The 19,826-nt window shown below is 35.6% G+C and overlaps 3 protein-coding genes across 4 annotated transcripts in view; all 3 read left to right on the top strand.

Moving 5' to 3' along the window:
• The first annotated feature begins 200 nt into the window (after window positions 1-200).
• Window positions 201-2,231, top strand: LOC116029991 (5-amino-6-(5-phospho-D-ribitylamino)uracil phosphatase, chloroplastic). Its single transcript, XM_031272063.1, has one exon. It carries the CDS (start codon window positions 880-882, stop codon window positions 2,008-2,010), a length of 1,131 nt encoding a protein of 376 aa, XP_031127923.1. The 5' UTR covers window positions 201-879; the 3' UTR covers window positions 2,011-2,231.
• Window positions 2,232-10,734: 8,503 nt separating this feature from the next.
• Window positions 10,735-16,126, top strand: LOC116030749 (glutamate--cysteine ligase, chloroplastic-like). The gene is made up of 16 exons (XM_031273075.1): window positions 10,735-10,845; window positions 11,488-11,828; window positions 12,330-12,480; window positions 12,719-12,826; window positions 13,052-13,144; window positions 13,266-13,349; window positions 13,502-13,570; window positions 13,690-13,760; window positions 13,837-13,905; window positions 14,349-14,442; window positions 14,518-14,607; window positions 14,721-14,801; window positions 14,922-15,014; window positions 15,083-15,163; window positions 15,281-15,350; window positions 15,725-16,126. Exons 2-16 carry the CDS (start codon window positions 11,497-11,499, stop codon window positions 15,811-15,813), a joined length of 1,575 nt encoding a protein of 524 aa, XP_031128935.1. The 5' UTR covers window positions 10,735-10,845; window positions 11,488-11,496; the 3' UTR covers window positions 15,814-16,126.
• A 1,411-nt stretch (window positions 16,127-17,537) lies between these two features.
• Window positions 17,538-19,826, top strand: part of LOC116031004 (putative pre-16S rRNA nuclease) — a 518,904-nt gene continuing 516,615 nt past the window's right edge. The window contains exons 1-7 of one of the 2 annotated variants that reach the window (XM_031273429.1): window positions 17,538-17,755; window positions 18,501-18,637; window positions 18,754-18,811; window positions 18,918-18,986; window positions 19,068-19,163; window positions 19,364-19,453; window positions 19,546-19,626. In XM_031273429.1, the coding sequence (XP_031129289.1) occupies window positions 18,501-18,637; window positions 18,754-18,811; window positions 18,918-18,986; window positions 19,068-19,163; window positions 19,364-19,453; window positions 19,546-19,626 (531 nt within the window). In that variant the 5' untranslated portion in view covers window positions 17,538-17,755. Of the gene's footprint in view, window positions 17,756-18,124; window positions 18,225-18,500; window positions 18,638-18,753; window positions 18,812-18,917; window positions 18,987-19,067; window positions 19,164-19,363; window positions 19,454-19,545; window positions 19,627-19,826 lie in introns of those variants that run through there. The other variant, XM_031273430.1, reaches the window with a different exon arrangement.

The following is a 19,826-nucleotide window of genomic DNA, read 5'->3' on the forward strand; positions in this document are numbered from 1 at the left end:
ATGCATTAATCCCTTTTGTAGTTGGGTAATATATTTGGAAATCAGGGGCAAAAACGGTGATGATCGCAAGCAAGCTAACCAGATGGGGACACGTGTAATTAAACCTCACGTCGCCGGCACCACCGGTTTTCCCCTAAAACGACACCGCCTAAAGGCGGCCATCTCCTCTGCTCCTCTATAAACCACATAAACACCCCAAAAATCATCAGGGAAAAAGAAGAAAAAAAAAATCTCTATATTTTCTCTTCCGATCTCTGCTTGTTTCTGGTCTCCCAGGTTCATACGTTTCCCTTCTCTCTCCGTGTAAATACATATATATATATATATACAGAATCAGAACACAGAATATAATTTCCCAGAATACGATTCTTATTTATAAGCCCACAGATATCAGATTCTAATTCCTTCAATTGGTTGGAAATTTTCTGAAATTTGTTGGGTTTATTTTCTTTACTGTTTAGCTTTTATCTGCCTGTTGAACTATCTGTAAATAATACCACGCTTATACGCCAGTAATCTCTTTTCGTATTTGCTTATTTCTCAAATTTCTGCTTGTGGTTGAAGATTGGGGGTTGTGAATTGGGTTTGGATTGTGTGATAATGGATGCCTTCTGATGGGTTTTGCATAAAGTTTGAATCTTTGTTGTGGGGAGAGCTTTGCTTCTTACAGGAATACCTTTTGTGTGTCTGTGAGGGTTTAATCCTAGAATTGGCCTAAATTCTGAATAATCTGTTGAGCAATAGAAAAATCAGCCAAGTTGGTTGGTTTTTGCTTGTTGTATTTTAGTTGAAGCAAGGGATTCAAACAATTGAGTGTTTCCTAGCATAAATTAGGTCTATAAAGCTCAAAGATTTGGGTGTTGTGAGCATTCTGTGAAGATGGTGGAATCAATTGCTGCTACATCTCTTTTGAGGCACCTTCCAGTTTATGGAGGGTTTAAATGCAAGGATGGTCCAAACAGAAGGAGGACATTTAATGTATGCCGCCTGCCATCTTCGGGGTTTCTTGGTCGAAAACTTGTCTGCAGGGAGAGGTTACAGACTGATAGGAGGGTGGTTTTGTCGGTGAGAAGTCAGGCGATGGGGGTGGCAAAAGAGGCGTATTCGTTTCAGGAGAAGGAGCAAACGCCTCTGGATAATGGGTACTGGATTGAGACAGATGTGGATCGGAAGCCTGGGATATGGCCACCAGAGAATAGGGCTGATAACCCAGCCCTTCATAATCCATTGCTTCGGCAGGAGAGAATGGGTTGCGGATGGTTAGCTGCTATATTTGAATGGGAAGGTGTGCTAATAGAAGATAATCCTGATATCGAGAAGCAAGCCTGGTTGGCTCTTTCCGAGGAAGAGGGAAAATCACCTCCACCCGCTTTTATTCTCAGGAGAATTGGAGGAATGAAGAATGAGCAGGCAATATCAGAAGTTCTTTGCTGGTCAAGGGATCCAGTCCAGGTGAAGAGAATGGCATCTCGGAAGGAGGAAATTTACCAAGCTTTCCAAGGCGGGATCTATAGTTTCCGATCAGGTTCCCAGGAGTTTGTGAATATCCTGATGCAATACAAGATACCAATGGCTTTGGTCTCAACACGCCCAAGGAAGGCTATCGAAAACGCAATCGACTCAATTGGAATTGGAGAAATCTTTAATGTCATCGTAGCTGCAGAGGATGTTCACAGGGGAAAGCCCGATCCTGAGATGTTCATCTATGCAGCACAGCTTCTTCAATACATACCCGAGAGGTGCATCGTGTTCGGGAACTCAAACCAAACAGTAGAGGCAGCACATGACGCACTGATGAAATGCGTAGCCGTTGCTAGCAAGCACCCAATGTACGAGCTCAGTGCTGCTGACTTGGTTGTTAAGCACCTCGATGAGCTCTCGGTGGTTGATCTAAAGAACCTCGCGGACATCGAGTCAACTGAATTTGGTTCGGCTGAACCACAGCTGGAGATGGAGGAAGAAGACGACCTGTATCCATCTTCAACCGTGGCCATCGATGACTTCTGGTAATAGTCTCCTTTGTACAGCATGTTATGTTTAATCTAATTGAATAGGGAGATAGATTAAAAGGCTACACTGAATATCAAGAAAACTATATGAAAGAAGGTAATGTATATTGGCCTGTATGTACTATGTGTATTATATAAACATTTGCTACTTTCAAATTCTAGTATTTGCTCCAAGTTTCTAAGATCAATATGATTTATGAAGTTCAAAGTGAATGTCTTCAATCTTCATTGTTCCATTGTTGTTATGCATTTGTCATTGTATTGTGGGTATTATCATCCATGCTCTCATTATGAAAGAAGTTGGGTGCACTATCCCTTTGATTTACGGGAAAGCTTGCAGTTTTCATTATTTCTATGATTTACCCAAACTGTGAATCGGCATTGAAACTTAAATTTTTTCATAAAGTTTCGATTTTGATTCTACCTATTCTCAAACCGTGAATTGGCATTGAAACCTTAACTTTTTTCCATGAAGTTTCAATTTTAATTCAACCTATTCTCAAATCGTGAATTGTAGATTAGGAATCAGAACTGAACTGTGATCACTTGTAAAATTAAGGGTGTAATTGAGTGGACTTGGTCTGAGCACTACAAGTTTGAAGCTCTAGTTCGAACTTGGAAGTGTTTGGACTTGGTTATGTTTTGAAAGTTCAACTGTTACAAGTTTGAAGTGATTGGACGCCTATTTTATTGAAAGTTCAACTATTAGAATAATTTTTTTGGATTTTATATATATATATATATATATATATTTAGATGATGTTGTAATTTTATAACTATATTATCTTAAAAATGCATCACATTACCTTAGAAGGGGTGGGACAAGTAAAACATAATTGTTATATTTGTTGGTCATGAGTTCAATTCTTGTAAATATTTTCTCCGTCAAATTCGCCACACAATCTTTCTAGTGTGATTTACCACACAAGAATAAAATTTACTTAATATTCGACAATGGATAGTGCCATAATGTTAGGTCATATAACTTGAACCAAACACCTTTTTAAGGCATAATCAACTTTCGTCTAAGAGGATACATAAGAAATATTGTATAGCAAATTATACCATGGAACAGGGTCTACTTTGCATTGTAGACCCGGGTTCAAAAATAACATTTTTTTAAAGGTAAACGTAGCTATTCCATTAATTTAAAACATAAAACGTTTACATCAACGATAAATGAAATGGTAAACCATTCCTTACAGTCAGATATAGAAACAACTTTTCTAACTATACTATAGAAAACTTGAATCGCAGACTGTTTCATAACTAGCAAACTATGTTCCTTCTGGGAGCTTAAAGCTTCACCAAAGATCTGGGTCTTCGTTATCATTTTTTTTTGCTCGCCCAGGATAAGATCAACACTTGCCAAAACCAAACTAAACGATTTATACTAATGAAAATGAAAATCTCGTAAAAGTAACGAGAGGAAAAATGCTCATGAAAATAACGAGAGAAAAACACAATAATAGAAAAAATAAAAAGTGGGTAAAGTCAAAGTAGCGTTGGGAGTTCAAGACTACCAACCTAAATACCTACCTACTATTATTTTATTCAAAGGGCAAAAAAAACAGAAGAAGGATTCTGTGGCGGTGGTCGGAGGCGGACGGAGCTGCGACGGTGGTCGGGGCGGAAGAAGAGCGAGAGCAAATGTAGAAGGTGACCAAAACCACCGACTCAAAGCTCCATTAGAGCTCCGGCCAGAGGCTGGCGGTAGAAACCGAAGTTGAGCAGCAGAGAAAGGCGTTTGGTTTTAGAGAGAAAAGGGAGGCAGCATTTAGATTTTGTATTTGTAATTGACAGATTTTGTATTTGCAGTTGACAATTTCTGTATTTGTAAGTTGTAACTATCATATTATATGTCAATAGTTATCAAATTATTTATTTACATGTACAAAAATTATTAGCTGTAAATACAAAATTTTTGTATCAGAATTCACAATGTAATATAAAATCTAACGTATATTGTATAACAATTGATATTTTACCATTCAAATAAATTTAATTTGGGTTGTGTTAGGGAAACTTAGCACATCCCAGAATTTTGTTCTACTGTCGGGCCTATTAATTGGGCTGATTAGTAAGAACACCATCTTTAATGGATCCGTCAAAAGCCGACAAATCCTAATCATTATTGCATGGACCATGGTCTACACAGCTGTGTGGACCAAAAATAAAAAGTACATTATTTTTGTACTGTAGGTATATTATTCTGTACTGTAGGTACATTATTTGACAGTATATATAAAATAATGTACCTTCAATACAAAAATAATATATCCTAAAATAATGTACTTTTTATTTTTGGTCCACACAACTGTGTGAACCATGATCCATGCAATAATGATTGACAAATCCTCAATCCAATCGTTATACAGAGGATCATGGTCTACACAGTTATGTGAACCATGATCCAATATGACGTCGTTTCTTTCAATTAAAATGAATAATTTTCACTACCATGAAATCATGAATCAAGGTTTATCCCGTTACAGATATGTATATTGACGAATGAATCTGTAGTATAATTAAAATGATACTTTAGTGATGTCATAATAAACTTATTTTGTGCATAAAATAAAACTGAATAGCATAACTCATACATAATGTACATTGTCAAATGAACTCCTAGGATAATTAAAATGATACTTTAGTGTTGCTATATATAATGAACATATTGTATGTATAAAATGAAATTGAATAGCATAGCTCATACAAATATGTACGTTGTTAAATGAACATGTAGTGAAATTAAAATGGTACTTTAATTGGGTCTCCCCCTCCCATTAATGTAAATAAATTGATACTTTAGTGTTGCTATAATAAACCTATTGTGTGTATAAAATGACACTGGATAGCAAAGACATAAAGTATAATTAAAATGATACTTTAGCGTTATTATAATGAAACTAGTGTGTCTGAAAAATAAAAGTAAAAAACATAGTCCATACAACAGTAACGAACTAGAAAAACGGTAACAGGTTCTTGTTTCTAAAATTAAAATCAAATAACGTTGCTTTTACTTCATGGTCCACATTGCTACATGGATGATGGACCATTGTTCGTAGTAAAATTTTGCTCTACTCATGCCTTGAAGATTAATGGAGAAGATAAATTGTGGGATGTGTCTCAACTAAACTACAAGACCCAAAAACATAAAGCTTATAGACTTGCTTTGGGTTAGTTGGTCGGTTGAGTTGTGCTCGAAACTTAACCAATAAATAATAAATATGATGGTAAGATGAGATACAATGAATACATAGGCCTTGTTTGACAATTAGTGGTTAGCGGATAGCGGATAGTGGATTGTGTCTGATATTGACCAACAGATTGCATTAGTGGTTTGTAAAGAAATATTTAGTAAAATTAATTGTTTACTATCCCGGTTAACATGTAAAAAGACCTATAAGGACATTCATACACAACAACAACAATAATTACAATAACAACAACAACAACATAAAGACAAAGGAAGCGATTCCCTTTGTAAATGATTCAAAATCGAAAAGGTAAGGAAAGAGGAGCTCAACGACCCTTTTCCAAATATTAATTGCCCATCCGAGATTCCATATTGGATGGGCAACACAATTGGAGACTAAGGCTCCTTTCTAAAATGCAATTAGAATTTTATTTTTTAAATATTATAGTTTCAAGAGCGATAGTTTAGAAAAAAATATATATTTTGTTGCGTTTGAAATTTCAGCGATTTGAAGTATATCCTCTGCTCTAAAATACTATTTATCAAATAAGTCTTTTAACGTTTTGACTAAATCAAAATGTTAAAAGTACTAAAATATTGATAAATTTCATTTATCAAACAAGCTCATAATATATCGACTATTTTGTTTCAAACAAAAAAATAAGAAGAAGATAATTTTAGAAGCAGCCATTGATTAGCACCGTTCCTTTTTAGGTGAAATGATGGGTACATGGAATATCAAAATCAAAGGCGTCTAAGACAAAAGCAAAAAGGACCGGTTAAGTAAACCAATCCAAATCAATTAGCTACAAGTTGTACATTATTATGCTTTTAACAATGACATATATGGGTTATTAGGTCTTGGTCAGATGGTTGGTAAAGTAGTCACAAGATTTCAAATTTGATTTTTAATTGGAGTAGTTACTTATTAGCTTTTTCGATTTGGAGCAGTTAACTATTGATAATCTAGATTGGATTATCTCTTTGTGGTGCTTCGTTGACTAGTACTCAAACCGCACCTTTGGGTAGCTGTTGCTGGTTTTCTAGTAAGTCAAAGTTCAAATGAGAATAGGGTTGCATTCAAATGAAAATGATGTAATCCTAGCCAAGTTAATTAGACAGTCAGTTATACACTTGACTTAGTGACTGCGAGATTCCAAGTTCAATTCCTAATGGAAGTCCCCAATCCAATTTCACATGTGTTGCAAAAATCTCGCTTAGGCGTCAGCCGACTGCCTAGCGTATCACTATAATCGATGGTCTAGGCAGGCGCTTAGACGCTGACCGCCTAGGCCTTCTAGGCGCCGACTAGGCCACTTAATCGGCCGATTAACTATTGTTTTTTTAAAATAGGTTATTTCGCTCAAAACGACATCGTTTGGAGGAATAACCTTAAATTATTCAAACTCTAGATATTTTTTAGGTTAATTTTTAAAAAATAAATAAATAAATAAAAAACACACGGGTGCCTAGGCGCCGACAGTGACGGAGCCACTGTGGGGACAGTGGGGGCTACTACCCCCACTCACCCCACCCCCACCCTATATATAGTCTTGTATGTATATATGTATATATAGTACATGTTTTAGATATAAATATATGAAAATAGATATTATAAATAATGGATTTATTAGACAAGATGGTAATGCTGTGTTTTGTCCCGTCCCTAGGCGCCGATTAATTACTGCCTAATCGTCCCTTAGACACCCAAGGAGCACATACATAGTGATTTTGTCAACCATGTTATTATACTGCTTTTTACGGCATTGCTTTCGTATAATCCTTTATTCCCAAATCAATTAATTATCATTAATAATATACCAATTTAAACACTACAGTAAATTATTTCCATATACTCCGTACTATATATAGGTGTACTTATTTACTATTTGTGTCTCTTTCGTTGTTGTTTCACTTTATCCTTATGATTAATTAATAATTATAATTAAAAGAAGTACTATACTAAAATATAAGAAATATAATGACATATTTCATAAGCAGTGACATATTACTTCCCCTCCAATCTTGACTGGACGTCCATTCGTTTTCACTTATTCATGAAGTAGTCCACAAATAAGACTGTATTATTCCCCACCCAGGTGAATGGAGCAAACCATTTGACCAGTCCCCTACCACTTAGTGTGCTGACAGTTGGGACGGAAGTTAGTCTTCTAGCTATCGGCTAGAGGGATACTTTGGGCAAAAACCCAAAAAAAAAAGACTGTATTATTCAAATAGGATCCGTTTGGAATTTCAAAAAAAAAAAAAAACTTTCAAAAGTTATTTATCAAATTTTCCAGTGTTTGGCTACTCAAAAGAAATAAAATCAAAAGAATTATGATTAACGGAAAAAGGTTCAATGTTAAATAGTCATTATTAATGAGAATAAAAGATTGTTGAAGCCCGCCTTGTGACCCTAAGCAACAAAGTATCACCAGGAATTGAATTTAAAACTTTTTGGTTATCAAAGTAGCTGTCCTATTAATTTGGATGGGTTCTCCATAACTTATGATAATTGATTACAATGATATGGTGTTAAATATTCTAAAAAATAATGAAGACTCAAACAATGTTAATTACGAGACTCAAATATATCATTGCCAATTTTTAATTCAATGCGTTATGATTCTTTGTTTGCTTTATGTGTAAGCTTTTTTAGTGTTGGATTTGACCACAAAAGCATTAGATGCCAAAAGGACCTTTAAGAATCAAAACATAATAGGAACTTCCGTTACTATTTCAAATACATATTGTTATTTTACTTTTGATGACGAAGAACGTAATATATATATATATATATATATATATATGGCTAAAGTGTCATTCTGCACCATGAACTATATTGGATTATTCATGCCGCACCTTGAACTTTAATTTTATAACGTCCATTTCGATACACAAATCATTAATTTTTTTTATCTAGCATTTTTCACAGGTTATCAAGTTACTATGATGACATGGCACATGTAATTAGCTTATGTGGATCCTATTTTTAAGTCAACACAAAATTTTTAAGTAAACCCCAAAAATCAACGCCTCATGTTGCCCCTCCCCTGTGCCTTCAGTCGAACCAGTGTTTACTAGACCAAATCACCACAGCACCTCCACAATCCATTGTTCCTCCCCTCCATTGCGGCAGTGTGCGCTGAGCCCACCGACGACCTGCCTAGGGGTGACCACGATTCGTTCCGATTCTGAACCGCCGGTTCACGGTTCCAAGGTTGCACAAACCGGAACCGGAACCCGGAACCTTATATAAAGGTTCCGGTTCCGATTCAACCGGAATTTTTTTTTTTAGTATATATAATTATATATAATATGTTTTGTTATTATAAAAACCATATTATAAATTTTTTTTTTATTATTTTGGCTACTGCCTACCGGTAATAGCTAAATATATATATATATATATATATAGCTACTGCCAGTAGCTAAATGCCTAAATATAAGATTTTTTTTATTATTATTTTACTGTTCCGGTACCGATTGTTGGGCTGGAAAAGGTTTAGAAGAAAACAAAAAAAATCAAAAAAAAAACAAAAGAAGAAGAAGTTCAAGTCAGAATAAATTACCTATAACTTGTAGGTAACTGTAAAAATTGCTAGATGAAAAAGATTAATGGTTTGTGTATCAAAATAGACCTTATGAAAGTTCAAGGTGCGGCATGAATAATCTAATATAGTTCATGGTGCGGGATGACACTTTAACTTATATATATATATATGAAAATTTTGAAGGCACCAATTACTTTCATACTTAGTACAAGTAGCATTGGTGTCAATCGATATCATAGAGTTTCTCATATACGGAATATATATGGAAAGGACTAATATGTAGTTTTATCTGTGAGAAATGATAATAAATTTTGTTGAATCTATCTAACAAAATGACCGAATGAATGTATGTTAGGCTTCATTTCTAGCTAGTATGAAAACAATGCATGCTTTAGACATTCTCAAAAATTATTTCTCATGAGATTCAACCACCCCCACCCTTCTCTATATATGGGTGATATTATATATTTTGACTTTATTTATTTTTGTATTTTTCTCCAAATTTGATACGATGGCTGCTTTCATACAGTTGCTTGCAGTCACTGCTCATTATTAAGCTAAAGTTTACGTATTGCAAAGTATAAATTAAAGGGACTTGAAAGAAAATTATTAAACAAAAAAAAAATAAAGGGAGAAATCACCTATGATCAACACCACCAAGTCAAAATGGAATGCACCAACTCATATATTCTATGGAGTAATACAAATAAATATATAGGGAAAAAAAATGGATTATAAAATTACTTTTCACATGTAATTAAATATGTATGCATGACATTGGTCACTTTGTTATTATTTCTTGTTAATTATTGTTTAGATTTTAACTTGTGGTTATTAGTATAAAAATAATAACTAAATTTAGATTGATAGTTAATTTTTGAAAAAAGAACGTGTTAAAAATGAATGGTAATTAATGGTAAATCATAGTAGAATGATCAAATTAAAATCAGACATACTTAACTATATTGACGAGTAATATTGCAATTGATAATTATATAATGAACTAAAACAACTAGACATAATAGAGACCATGCTAGCTGCGAAACATCGTAAGAGACAAGAATGTTAGTTGGAGAGGAGGATTTATCTACGACTACTAAAAAAATCACACAACAGAAATTATATTGAAGGGTGGACCATTATGTGGGGCTAGCTTGGAGTGGGCATGGAGCAAAGGCATTACCGCATTAGGGCGCTAGAAGTGAAAAGTGACTCCATGGAAGCTATTCAATTGGTGAAGGGAGAGAACGAGTCAAGGAGACCAATATGTGAAACTAAATAAATAATGTCAAAATTGGAGACGAGTCTAGGATGTTCATTCGGTTAATAATTGAATGTATTAATCGAATCAAATTAAATAAATTTGTAAAATACTTTTAATTGTTAATCGAACCAAAATTTATATTTATAAATTAATTGAATCAATTTTTCTAAATATTCTATACAGCCAAAAGAGTCAATACTCCATCTAGAACTGTCAAAGTAGACCGAAGTTCGCGAGCGTCCCGCAGTGGAGTGGGTTAGGACTAAAAAAAAAAAATAAAAAAAAAGATTGCGAAAGAGCAAGCCTAACGGGTTGACCCGCTTTGACAATAGTTCTCACTATTAAAGTTCAATCATGTGACATTCTCTCAAAGAGAATTATCAATGTACTATCTGAACACAAGATGCTTGATATATTAAAAAAGTTGCCGACCAAATTATACACACCTGACCTCATATGACATGTCGCAAAGAGGAGAGCTGGAGAGGAGAGCACGGAAAAGAGCGTGGACAGTGGCGCAGCCTTTCCCTGCCCATGTCCGTTGGCCATTTATATAACATTAATATTTTTGCCTTTTATATATATTATATATAATACTGTAAATATTCTACTGCTACAGGCCTACAGCGTACACGAGAGCAAGAAAGGCAGGAAATCATTACTTGCCCGCACATGCAACAGAGACATATACACACACCATTTCTCTATATATATTCCTTCCCCTTCACCCGACTCCTCCCTCCCTCCCTCCCTCCAAACCATTTATCTCTCAATTACTCGCAGACCCTAGAATTCTTGCTCTCTGCTTGCTGAATCCAGGTAAATTTTACTTTGTCGTCAATTTGGGGAGACTCTGTGGATCAAGAATTGATTTTTACCAAAATCCCATCTCTATTATTATGTTTTCTTCAGTGTTCCAATTTTTTCTTTTTTGTTATCTTAAATTTTGCTACTCATTTTGATGTATTCCAGAGGTGTGTAATTCAGTGTAGAATTAATGAATTGTCTTCCTAATTTCTAACACTTAAGTGTGTTTAGGAAAATGTTTTTCTGAAAAATTATTCATTTTTTGAGAAAACATTTTCATTTTAAATGTTTGGTTGCATTTCAGAATTCATTTTTCGGAAAATGAGCTTGTTTAATTAGAATCCACAATTATCTTTGTGGCATGTCATCTTAGAAAGTAGTGAGACTTCACTAAGCCTCCACCCAGGGAATGAAACTGGACATGGCTGTTGTATTTTAATAACATAATAATGCATCAATGCCACAGCTTTGATTTAATTGGACATCTTGCTGCCACTATCATTTGGCTGAATACTGAATCTTAACTTGGATAAAGTTTTAAATACTATTGTGTTTTATGCATTGTGAAGGTTACTCACTGCAAACTGCCATTTTTGATTCAGTTTACTATTAGTATGAAGTGCTTGGTTGATTTTCCTGTTGATAATTTTTCAGGCAAAAAGCATGGCTTTGATGTCCCAGTCTGGGCCATCATATGGCATGCATTCAGAAGTGGTAAAATGTAAAGGTGGATGTAATAGTGTTGTGAACAGTATGGAGATGTTCAAAAGGAATGAAATTTTCTTTGGTTTGTCTTCCTCTTCACGGAGTTCATCAAAGGGTATGATAGGGTTGCGTTTGGATTGCAGTGGAGCAGGATCTAGACGAGGACACGGGGGGTTGACTGTTGCTGCAAGTCCTCCAACGGAGGATGTTGTTACTGCTGCAGAGCCGTTAACAAAAGAAGACCTCGTTGGATATCTTGCTTCTGGATGCAAGACAAAAGAAAAATGGAGGTTCACCTTTTAGCCTTCCTTGGTACTTTAAAATTAAAATCAAATGCTTCTTTGCAAACACCCTACTCCCTCCTATTCACCCATCTATGAAGGAATGGAAGAAACTTTTAGTTGTGATGCTGATTACGTGAACTTATATATGTTTCTTCACTATATTTATACCTTAGCCTTTTCCCAAGTGTTGCAATTCAGTTGGTTCAGGAAAGCATCTAAAACTTAGTTTATGCTTTTACACTGCCAAACTGCTTAATTTCCTATGGTTTTATGTTAATACTTGTAATTTGTGTGTGGAAGATTGTGAATTCTGTTAAGCAAGTGCATGGAAGCATGGGATGAGATCACTGATTCACTGGTTTTTCTTTGAGGCTAATTCACCAAATCTAGGAAACACGAACTTTAATATCTTTGCTGTGCAATATAGCTTCAAATATGTTTGCATGAACTGCAAATGACACAAACTGTCTAGCAACCTGACTCGTTTTGTGAATCTTGGCTATACAGGATAGGTACAGAGCATGAAAAGTTTGGTTTTGAGTTTGAGACTCTGCGGCCTATGAAGTATGAACAAATAGCTGAGTTGCTTAATGGCATTTCTGAGAGATTTGATTGGGATAAAATAATGGAAGGTGACAAAATTATTGGGCTAAAACAGGTATTTTGATTTTTTGATTTCAAATTTTGAAAAATTCTTGAACATCCACGTTTTATGTTTGAAACTATAGTCTTTTCACATTACTAACAAGTACCAAGTTAAATATTTCGGCATGTCAACTTCATTTTTCACTCTCATCTATCCTTCATATGATTTTCTGGAAATAACTTAATGAAGTTTATGTTGGTCTTTTATTGTGATTCTGTAAGAAACTTGATTCAATATTTTCTATTTGCAGGGAAAGCAAAGTATATCGTTGGAGCCTGGTGGTCAATTTGAGCTTAGTGGTGCACCACTTGAAACTCTGCATCAAACTTGTGCAGAGGTTAATTCACATCTTTACCAGGTATGTGCTACAGCTCTAAATATCAAACCATAGTATATTGCATGTATCCAATTCTTTCATTTCTCATAAGGTTCTACGGTTTCTACCATCCCCACTGCAACTCTTTCCCTAAAAATGTACAAACAAACACGGACATTCCAGTGTAACCCTCCATTTCTTCATATACTGGAGGTTTTTCACAATATTTTGGTGACACTTGAATATGAATTGTTGTTAATGGCACAGGTAAAGGCTGTTGCAGAGGAGATGGGAATTGGATTTCTGGGAATTGGGTTCCAACCGAAATGGGGGCTAAAAGACATACCGATAATGCCAAAGGTAGAATTTTATGTTTATAATCTATTCAAGTGATATGATCAAGAATGTTTCATTAACTTAAATATATTGCTGAAAATTTTGCTTAGCTGCTGCATTTATTAATAGTGCTCTTTGACTCCAGGGGAGATATGAGATCATGAGAAACTACATGCCCAAAGTTGGCTCACTTGGACATGATATGATGTTTCGAACATGTACTGTTCAGGTACATATGTAATTCCTCTCTCACGGGTGTCTTATGTGGTGCACACAAACCATTTCATTTCTCGACCTCTTTTTTGTGTTGTGTGCATGCACGTGATATTGTATGTATGCGTATTGGATTGCAAGCATGATCGATATAGCTGTTTTTTTCAGGTGAATCTGGACTTCAGTTCTGAAGCTGACATGATAAACAAGTTCCGTGCTGGTCTTTCATTGCAGCCTGTGAGAAACTTTGTTCATTCCTGTTTCCATTGGAACTATTTTTTATTTTTTTGACAAGTTATTTAGTAGGAAGTTTGTTCGTTCTACACTTCTATAGATCTAACTAGATGACGTAACAGATTGCTACAGCCCTGTTTGCGAATTCACCTTTTACTGAAGGAAAACCTAATGGTTATCTCAGTATGAGAAGGTAAATTTTCTTTAGCAAGATATGGACTGTACAATAAATATTATTGTTAAATGTCACGTTTTCTTTGTTTCGCCAGCCACATTTGGACTGATACGGATAGAAATCGTACTGGCATGCTTCCCTTCGTCTTTGATGATTCCTTTGGGTAAGCTTGCATTTATTCTGATAAATCGAGCTAGATAGCATAGCATTTATGAATGACTTTATACTGGTTGTGAATATACTTTACTAAAAGCGGGAAAAAAAATGTTTTCATCATTTTTGAACTGTATTATGGATTATTTGTGTTACTTTATTTTTTAAATTGCACAATCTGAGACACCCCTCCTCCCACCCTCACGGCACAAAAAAAACTATTTCTTTCTTGGACGAGATTGGGGATGAAGCTGCACTTTGACCAAAATGGTATCAACTAATGAAAACTGTCACTCAAATGAATAAAGTGGTTTAAGTTGATTTGTCCATATGCAGTTTAGCTACCTTTCTGTAAAAAATATGCTTGTTAGGGAGCTATGAACATTAAGATTTTTATTTTTAATGAGCTTATTAGCATGTTGGTTTGGTGTTTCTATGTTTTGATGGGCACAGGTTTGAGCAGTATGTAGACTATGCGCTTGACGTCCCCATGTATTTTGTCTATCGAAAAAAGAAGTATATTGATTGTACTGGAATGTCCTTCAGGGTAATCCATTGTTTTTAACCAATCACCCTTTCCTGTTTTATTCTACCTGCTTTACCAACATTAAACCTTTGGCAGGATTTCATGGTGGGGAAACTGCCTCCTATTCCCGGAGAATATCCCACACTTAATGACTGGGAGAACCATTTGACAACAATATTTCCCGAGGTACAAACTGCGTTTGTTAAATATTTTCCTTAATAATCTATGATATTTTGTTTGCTCAATTAGAATGTAGGTTTCTATATTATGGCTGAAACTTAGTTACTTACTTTTTTCAGGTGAGACTTAAAAGGTACCTGGAAATGCGAGGGGCCGATGGAGGACCTTGGAGGCGATTATGTGCATTGCCTGCTTTCTGGGTATGTGACATTTTTAAATCATATGTTCTTCTAATCATCGTAGGCTTTTCAGATTTATTGACTTGTAGAGAAACCTTTTACCTAAAGACTAAGTTCTTGGTAATGATCTTTGAACCTCAGGTTGGTTTATTGTACGATGATATATCTTTACAAAGTATTCTGGACATGACAGCAGATTGGACTATGGGAGAACGAGAGATGTTGAGGAATAAGGTAACACTGTTTTTGGAAAAATTAAACATCTTGCAAGACAAACAATTAATGAAAAGCTTTGCTATTAGGTTCCTAAAAGTGGCTTGAATACACCATTTCGAGACGGTTTGCTCAAGCATGTTGCTCAAGATGTTCTGCACTTGGCGAAAGTGAGTAAACAAAGCATGTTGTAGCCAGTCATATCGTTGAGGAAGTTGGCACTACAGCTTTTCACCTCTCGTCTCCTCCTACGAGTTAACTCATCCGTTCATTCTTCTTACGTGCAGGGAGGTCTGGAAAGAAGAGGCTATAAGGAAACCGGGTTTCTGAATGCAGTAGCTGAAGTCGTCAACACAGGTAACATAGTACTATATAGGTTTAAACCCTAAACCTGAGGGCCCCTCACCCCTTGCTCTGGGGATTGTGAGAGAAGGTAAATCACGAGATGTACCTCAATGACACAGGGTTTGAGTGCTCGCCTCATTGAGGATTCAAACCCAAGTGTTGGTTAGGTCAGTGCACCCACCCACAACCTTTCAACCACTGAGTTATACCCCAGGGGCCCGGGGGAAACATAGCACTATATGTGTGCACACATTGCTGTCTTAAATCTATTTCAACTATGCTTGAGATGGTTTTTGAAGAATTTAGCCGTGTACGCGAAACCTCCTTAGAGTGTTAAATTAGTAGAAACATTTATCGATTGAACATTATATTTGTATGCCTTATAGGCGTGACGCCAGCCGAGAAGCTCCTGGAATTGTACCATGGGAATTGGGGGCAAAATGTTGATCCTGTATTTGAGGAGTTGCTTTACTGAGGATAAACAAGAAAGAAGCTGTGTAGGTTGTGGTCTGGGGTTTTGTTTTTGTGCTGTAATCATTCTTGAAAACACTTTAGGGCAACTTGTGTTTAGAATAAAGGAGATGTATTTTGGTCCAATCTTTGTTGGGTATTTTATATAGATGGGTGCTTGAGGTTTCAAGCATGCTACCCAAAACTTTAATTCATATTTCGGGTGTTAAAATATCACTTTAAGTTTTGTAGGAATATATTAAAATTGTTGATGAGACGAGCAAGTCGCGAACTCGCGATTTTTTTAGTACGAGAATCATATTCTATTTACTAGATCATTCTTGTTGGGACTTATTTTCGTTGTATATATTTTGAGGCATAGATTACTTGTCATTTCCATATTTTAATAAAATTAGGTGATTGCTTTTTTGTTTTCCAATGACAAGGGAAATTTGAAGATAGACTTAGATAAAAATATATCAGCAAAAGTCAAACCGTAACCTTTAACTACAAACAAAAATTATATTACACTCATTCAAAATCTATTTTAAAAAAAAGCTAATGATTTTAGTCCATTTGTTGTACCAATCTATTAGACCCATATGTGTCACCTAAATCGGGTAAAGCAAGTATTTAGTCTATTGTAGAGAAATATTTATTTTTGGTCCCACAAGTATGAGACTATTTCAACATTTGGTCCTTGACTATTAAAATTTTCAGATTTAAAATCTTTCCGATCAAATTCCGATCACGTGTGACCATTTTTCTTGGCGATTGAAATATTTCAAAGGGAAAATTTGTCTTTTTATTAAAAAAAAATTTCCTCATTGTACGTTCATACTCGGTTAGAATAGTACCAAGTTGAGCGTAGGTAACCGCAGTTTCACGGACACTGAGTGCTGCCATGATTGGATGAAACTCATCGCCTAACTGGGTAATTGCATGAATAACAAGGTCTTCATCCGAGATAGGATGTTGAGCTAAAGCTAAGTCGTCAGCAATGGACTTCATGTCTTGAAGAAATTCTGAAATCGTCCGGGACCCTCTTGGATTTCTGACCAGCTTTGCTTTGAGCGATATAACTCGTCCTTTAGAGGAGCTGGCATAGCTGGACGTAAGGCGAGACCATGCGTTTGCGGCCGTTGTGACAGAGGATAGAACTGGTTGAATCGTATCTGTGCAGCTACCAAGTAGAGCAGCAAGGATTATCTGGTCTTGTCGTACCCAATTTGTATGGGCAGGGTTATGAGTTGTTGATGCAGTATCAAGGAATTTAGCAAGCTCCTTAATAGTGCAATCAATGTATCCCAGAAGGTCAAGACCAATGAGAGTTGCACGAACTTGTTGACGCCAAACTGGAAAATTTGCATCAGTAAGGCGGATTGGAAAGTTGGTTGGGGCGGATATTTGGATAATAGCAGTGGTGGAAGTAGTGGTGGAAGTACTCGCCATAAGAATGAATTAGGAAGAGAAGGGTAAAAAAAATGTATAAGTCTCGTGAGAGTCAGGCTCTGATACCATGTGAGAATGGGAAAGTCTATATATTCTGATGATTGAAACTATTGTACTGAGAAGGTATATTCTGATGATTGAAACTATTGTACTGAGAAGGTATAAATAGAAGAAATACTAGCAACAACTCTAGACCAATTCTAAAGGAGATAAAATATAACCATCTAGACTAAATCAACAAACTAAACATGTGAATAATATTAATGTTTAATAACCTTCTTCTTCCCACCCGCAGCCCTCTTCCCCCTCCTTCTTCTTCTTCTTCTTCTTCTTCTTCTTCTCCTACTACCATAATGTACAGTACATCCTTTCTCCATCCTAGCAGCAGCTGAAGTCGTCGCCACCACCTAGCAGGCAGCAGCAGCCGACGTCTTCGCCGCCCGCAATAGCCAGCTACATCCTTCGTCGTGGACCGCTTCTGTCGTCACTACCTCGTTTCTCCTTTTCTAATTCCGGTAATTTCTCAGAACTCTTAGCACAATTCGACCAATGCATATGTTTCTACAAAGGATGTACTGTACATTATTTTAGAAGAAGAAGATGAAGAAACAGAATGGAGAATGAGGAATGAGGGTGGAAAGAAGAAGGGGGAAGAGGGCTGCGGGTGGGAAGAAGAAAAGGTTTGGGGAATGAGGAATTTTTTTTTAATAAAAAGACAATTTTGCCCTTTAAAATATTTCACTCGCCGGCAAAACTCACCCGTGGGCGGAATCTAATCAAAAGGACCAAATATGGTAGAAAGTACTAAATTTTGGGAATTTTAATAATTAGGATCAAATGTGGAAATGATCTCAGTACTAAATTTTGGGAATTTTAATAGTTAGGATCAAATGTGGAAATGATCTCAAACTTGTAGGACCAAAAGTGGAAATTAGCGGCTTGGAGGATTTAGGATTCTCACAATCTCACGCTCGTTTCTTTCAAGTAAGAACACGAAATCCTATGAATGTTAACCAAATGAATGTCAAGTATAGGATAACTATTGAAAAAGCTTTTGTTGAAGTAAGATAATGTTTTTATTCCTCACGTGTTTGTGAAAATGTCTCAATGAATATGTGTTTTGTGCCCACAAGCTATGTATCCTGTCAATTGCTTCATTTCTGTTATTTAATTGAAAATAAACCAGTTTCTAGTTCATTAGTTATGGTTGAATGGATATATTATTTGTGAATAAATATTTTGATATGTATCAATTTTTAGATGAAGTACATGAAGCCATTAAACTTGTTCCAAGAATTGGTAAAGTCACGGGGTCGTTTGCTTGGTTTGGATGTGGGCAATAAGTATGTTGGTTTAGCTGTCTCAGATGTACAAAATAAATTAGCATCACCACTGAGGTAATATAACTTGTACAAAACTATTAACTGTAATGTCCCTTTTCAGCATTTATAGTTTGAGTTAAGTTTTACAGTTTTCTTTTATTCATATGATTTTGTTGACACTGTGTTTGTAGTGTGTTGATTCGCAAAAAATCAAATATTGACTTGATGACCACTGATTTCCAGTCTCTTGTAAGGCTTTCTTTCTCAAATTGTACTCTTCCTGGTTTACCTTGATTTCTTTAAGGATTAAGATTGTTTGGTCATTTAAATCATCTGCCGTTTTGATTGTGTACAGATCTCTGAGCTTTCCTTGAAGGGATTCATTTTTGGCTACCCTTTTGATCGACAACGAAACAATCCAGATGTAGGTCTTAGTTCAGTTGTGTGTGTGTGTGTGTGTTCTCTTTCCGGGTATCGAAATTTTGATACATCCTCTCTTTGCTAGGCTGTGCAAGTTAAACTTCTGATTGATGATCTTTGTGAAACTGGAAAACTTGTTGACCTAAAATACACGTTTTGGGATGAAAGCTTCTCATCCAAGGTATGCTCTTTATATTCTTTTTTTTTTGAATCCCAGTAATTGCCTTTAGACCTTATTACAGGAGGATAAACTTAGGCCTATATATCTTATTCAATGAATCATGGAAGTAATATATCCCCAAAAGAAAAAACTCTTCTGTGAGCCTTTGACAACCGATATAGAAGTTGCTATGATTCCAAGTTATCATTTTGTGTCTGCAGAGTGTAGAAATGTTACTGAAGCCTTTAAATTTGCATCCGGTTCAGTCGAAGACTATAGTGGACAAATTTGCTGCTGTTGAAATACTCCAGGTAACAACAACATTGAACAGACATCTCTAGGTGATCTGATGTACAGTGGCTTTAACATCGTACTTTGGATACAATAATCTGTTTGGTTGTAGCAGGGGTACTTGGATTATGTCAATAGAAATGAGAAGATGAAGTTATCAGCTAGAAGTGATGCAACAAAGGATAGTGAAGAGGCAACTGATGAAGATGGAATTAAAATTCATAGAACAAATTTGTCTAAATATGAATAATAATTTAATGATAAATTACGGGAATAAACTGAACAATTAAGCTTGAAGGAACCCAAATATGATGATGGAAAATATTTAAGCAAGCCTAAGAGCTAGAGAAGGCCCATTTATTATTACGAGTGTGCTAATTATTTAAAGCAAAT

Source organism: Ipomoea triloba, chromosome 9 (assembly GCF_003576645.1).
Source record: "Ipomoea triloba cultivar NCNSP0323 chromosome 9, ASM357664v1".
Taxonomy (NCBI): domain Eukaryota; kingdom Viridiplantae; phylum Streptophyta; class Magnoliopsida; order Solanales; family Convolvulaceae; genus Ipomoea; species Ipomoea triloba.

Excerpts from the sequence above, each read along its gene's own strand:
- LOC116029991 (XM_031272063.1), top strand. The coding sequence starts at position 880 with ATGGTGGAATCAATTGCTGCTACATCTCTTTTGAGGCACCTTCCAGTT.
- LOC116030749 (XM_031273075.1), top strand. The coding sequence starts at position 11,497 with ATGGCTTTGATGTCCCAGTCTGGGCCATCATATGGCATGCATTCAGAA. Across the intron at positions 13,571-13,689 it reads CTGGTCTTTCATTGCAGCCT|ATTGCTACAGCCCTGTTTGC; the intron begins GTGAGAAACTTT and ends ATGACGTAACAG. Across the intron at positions 15,351-15,724 it reads AGCTGAAGTCGTCAACACAG|GCGTGACGCCAGCCGAGAAG; the intron begins GTAACATAGTAC and ends TATGCCTTATAG.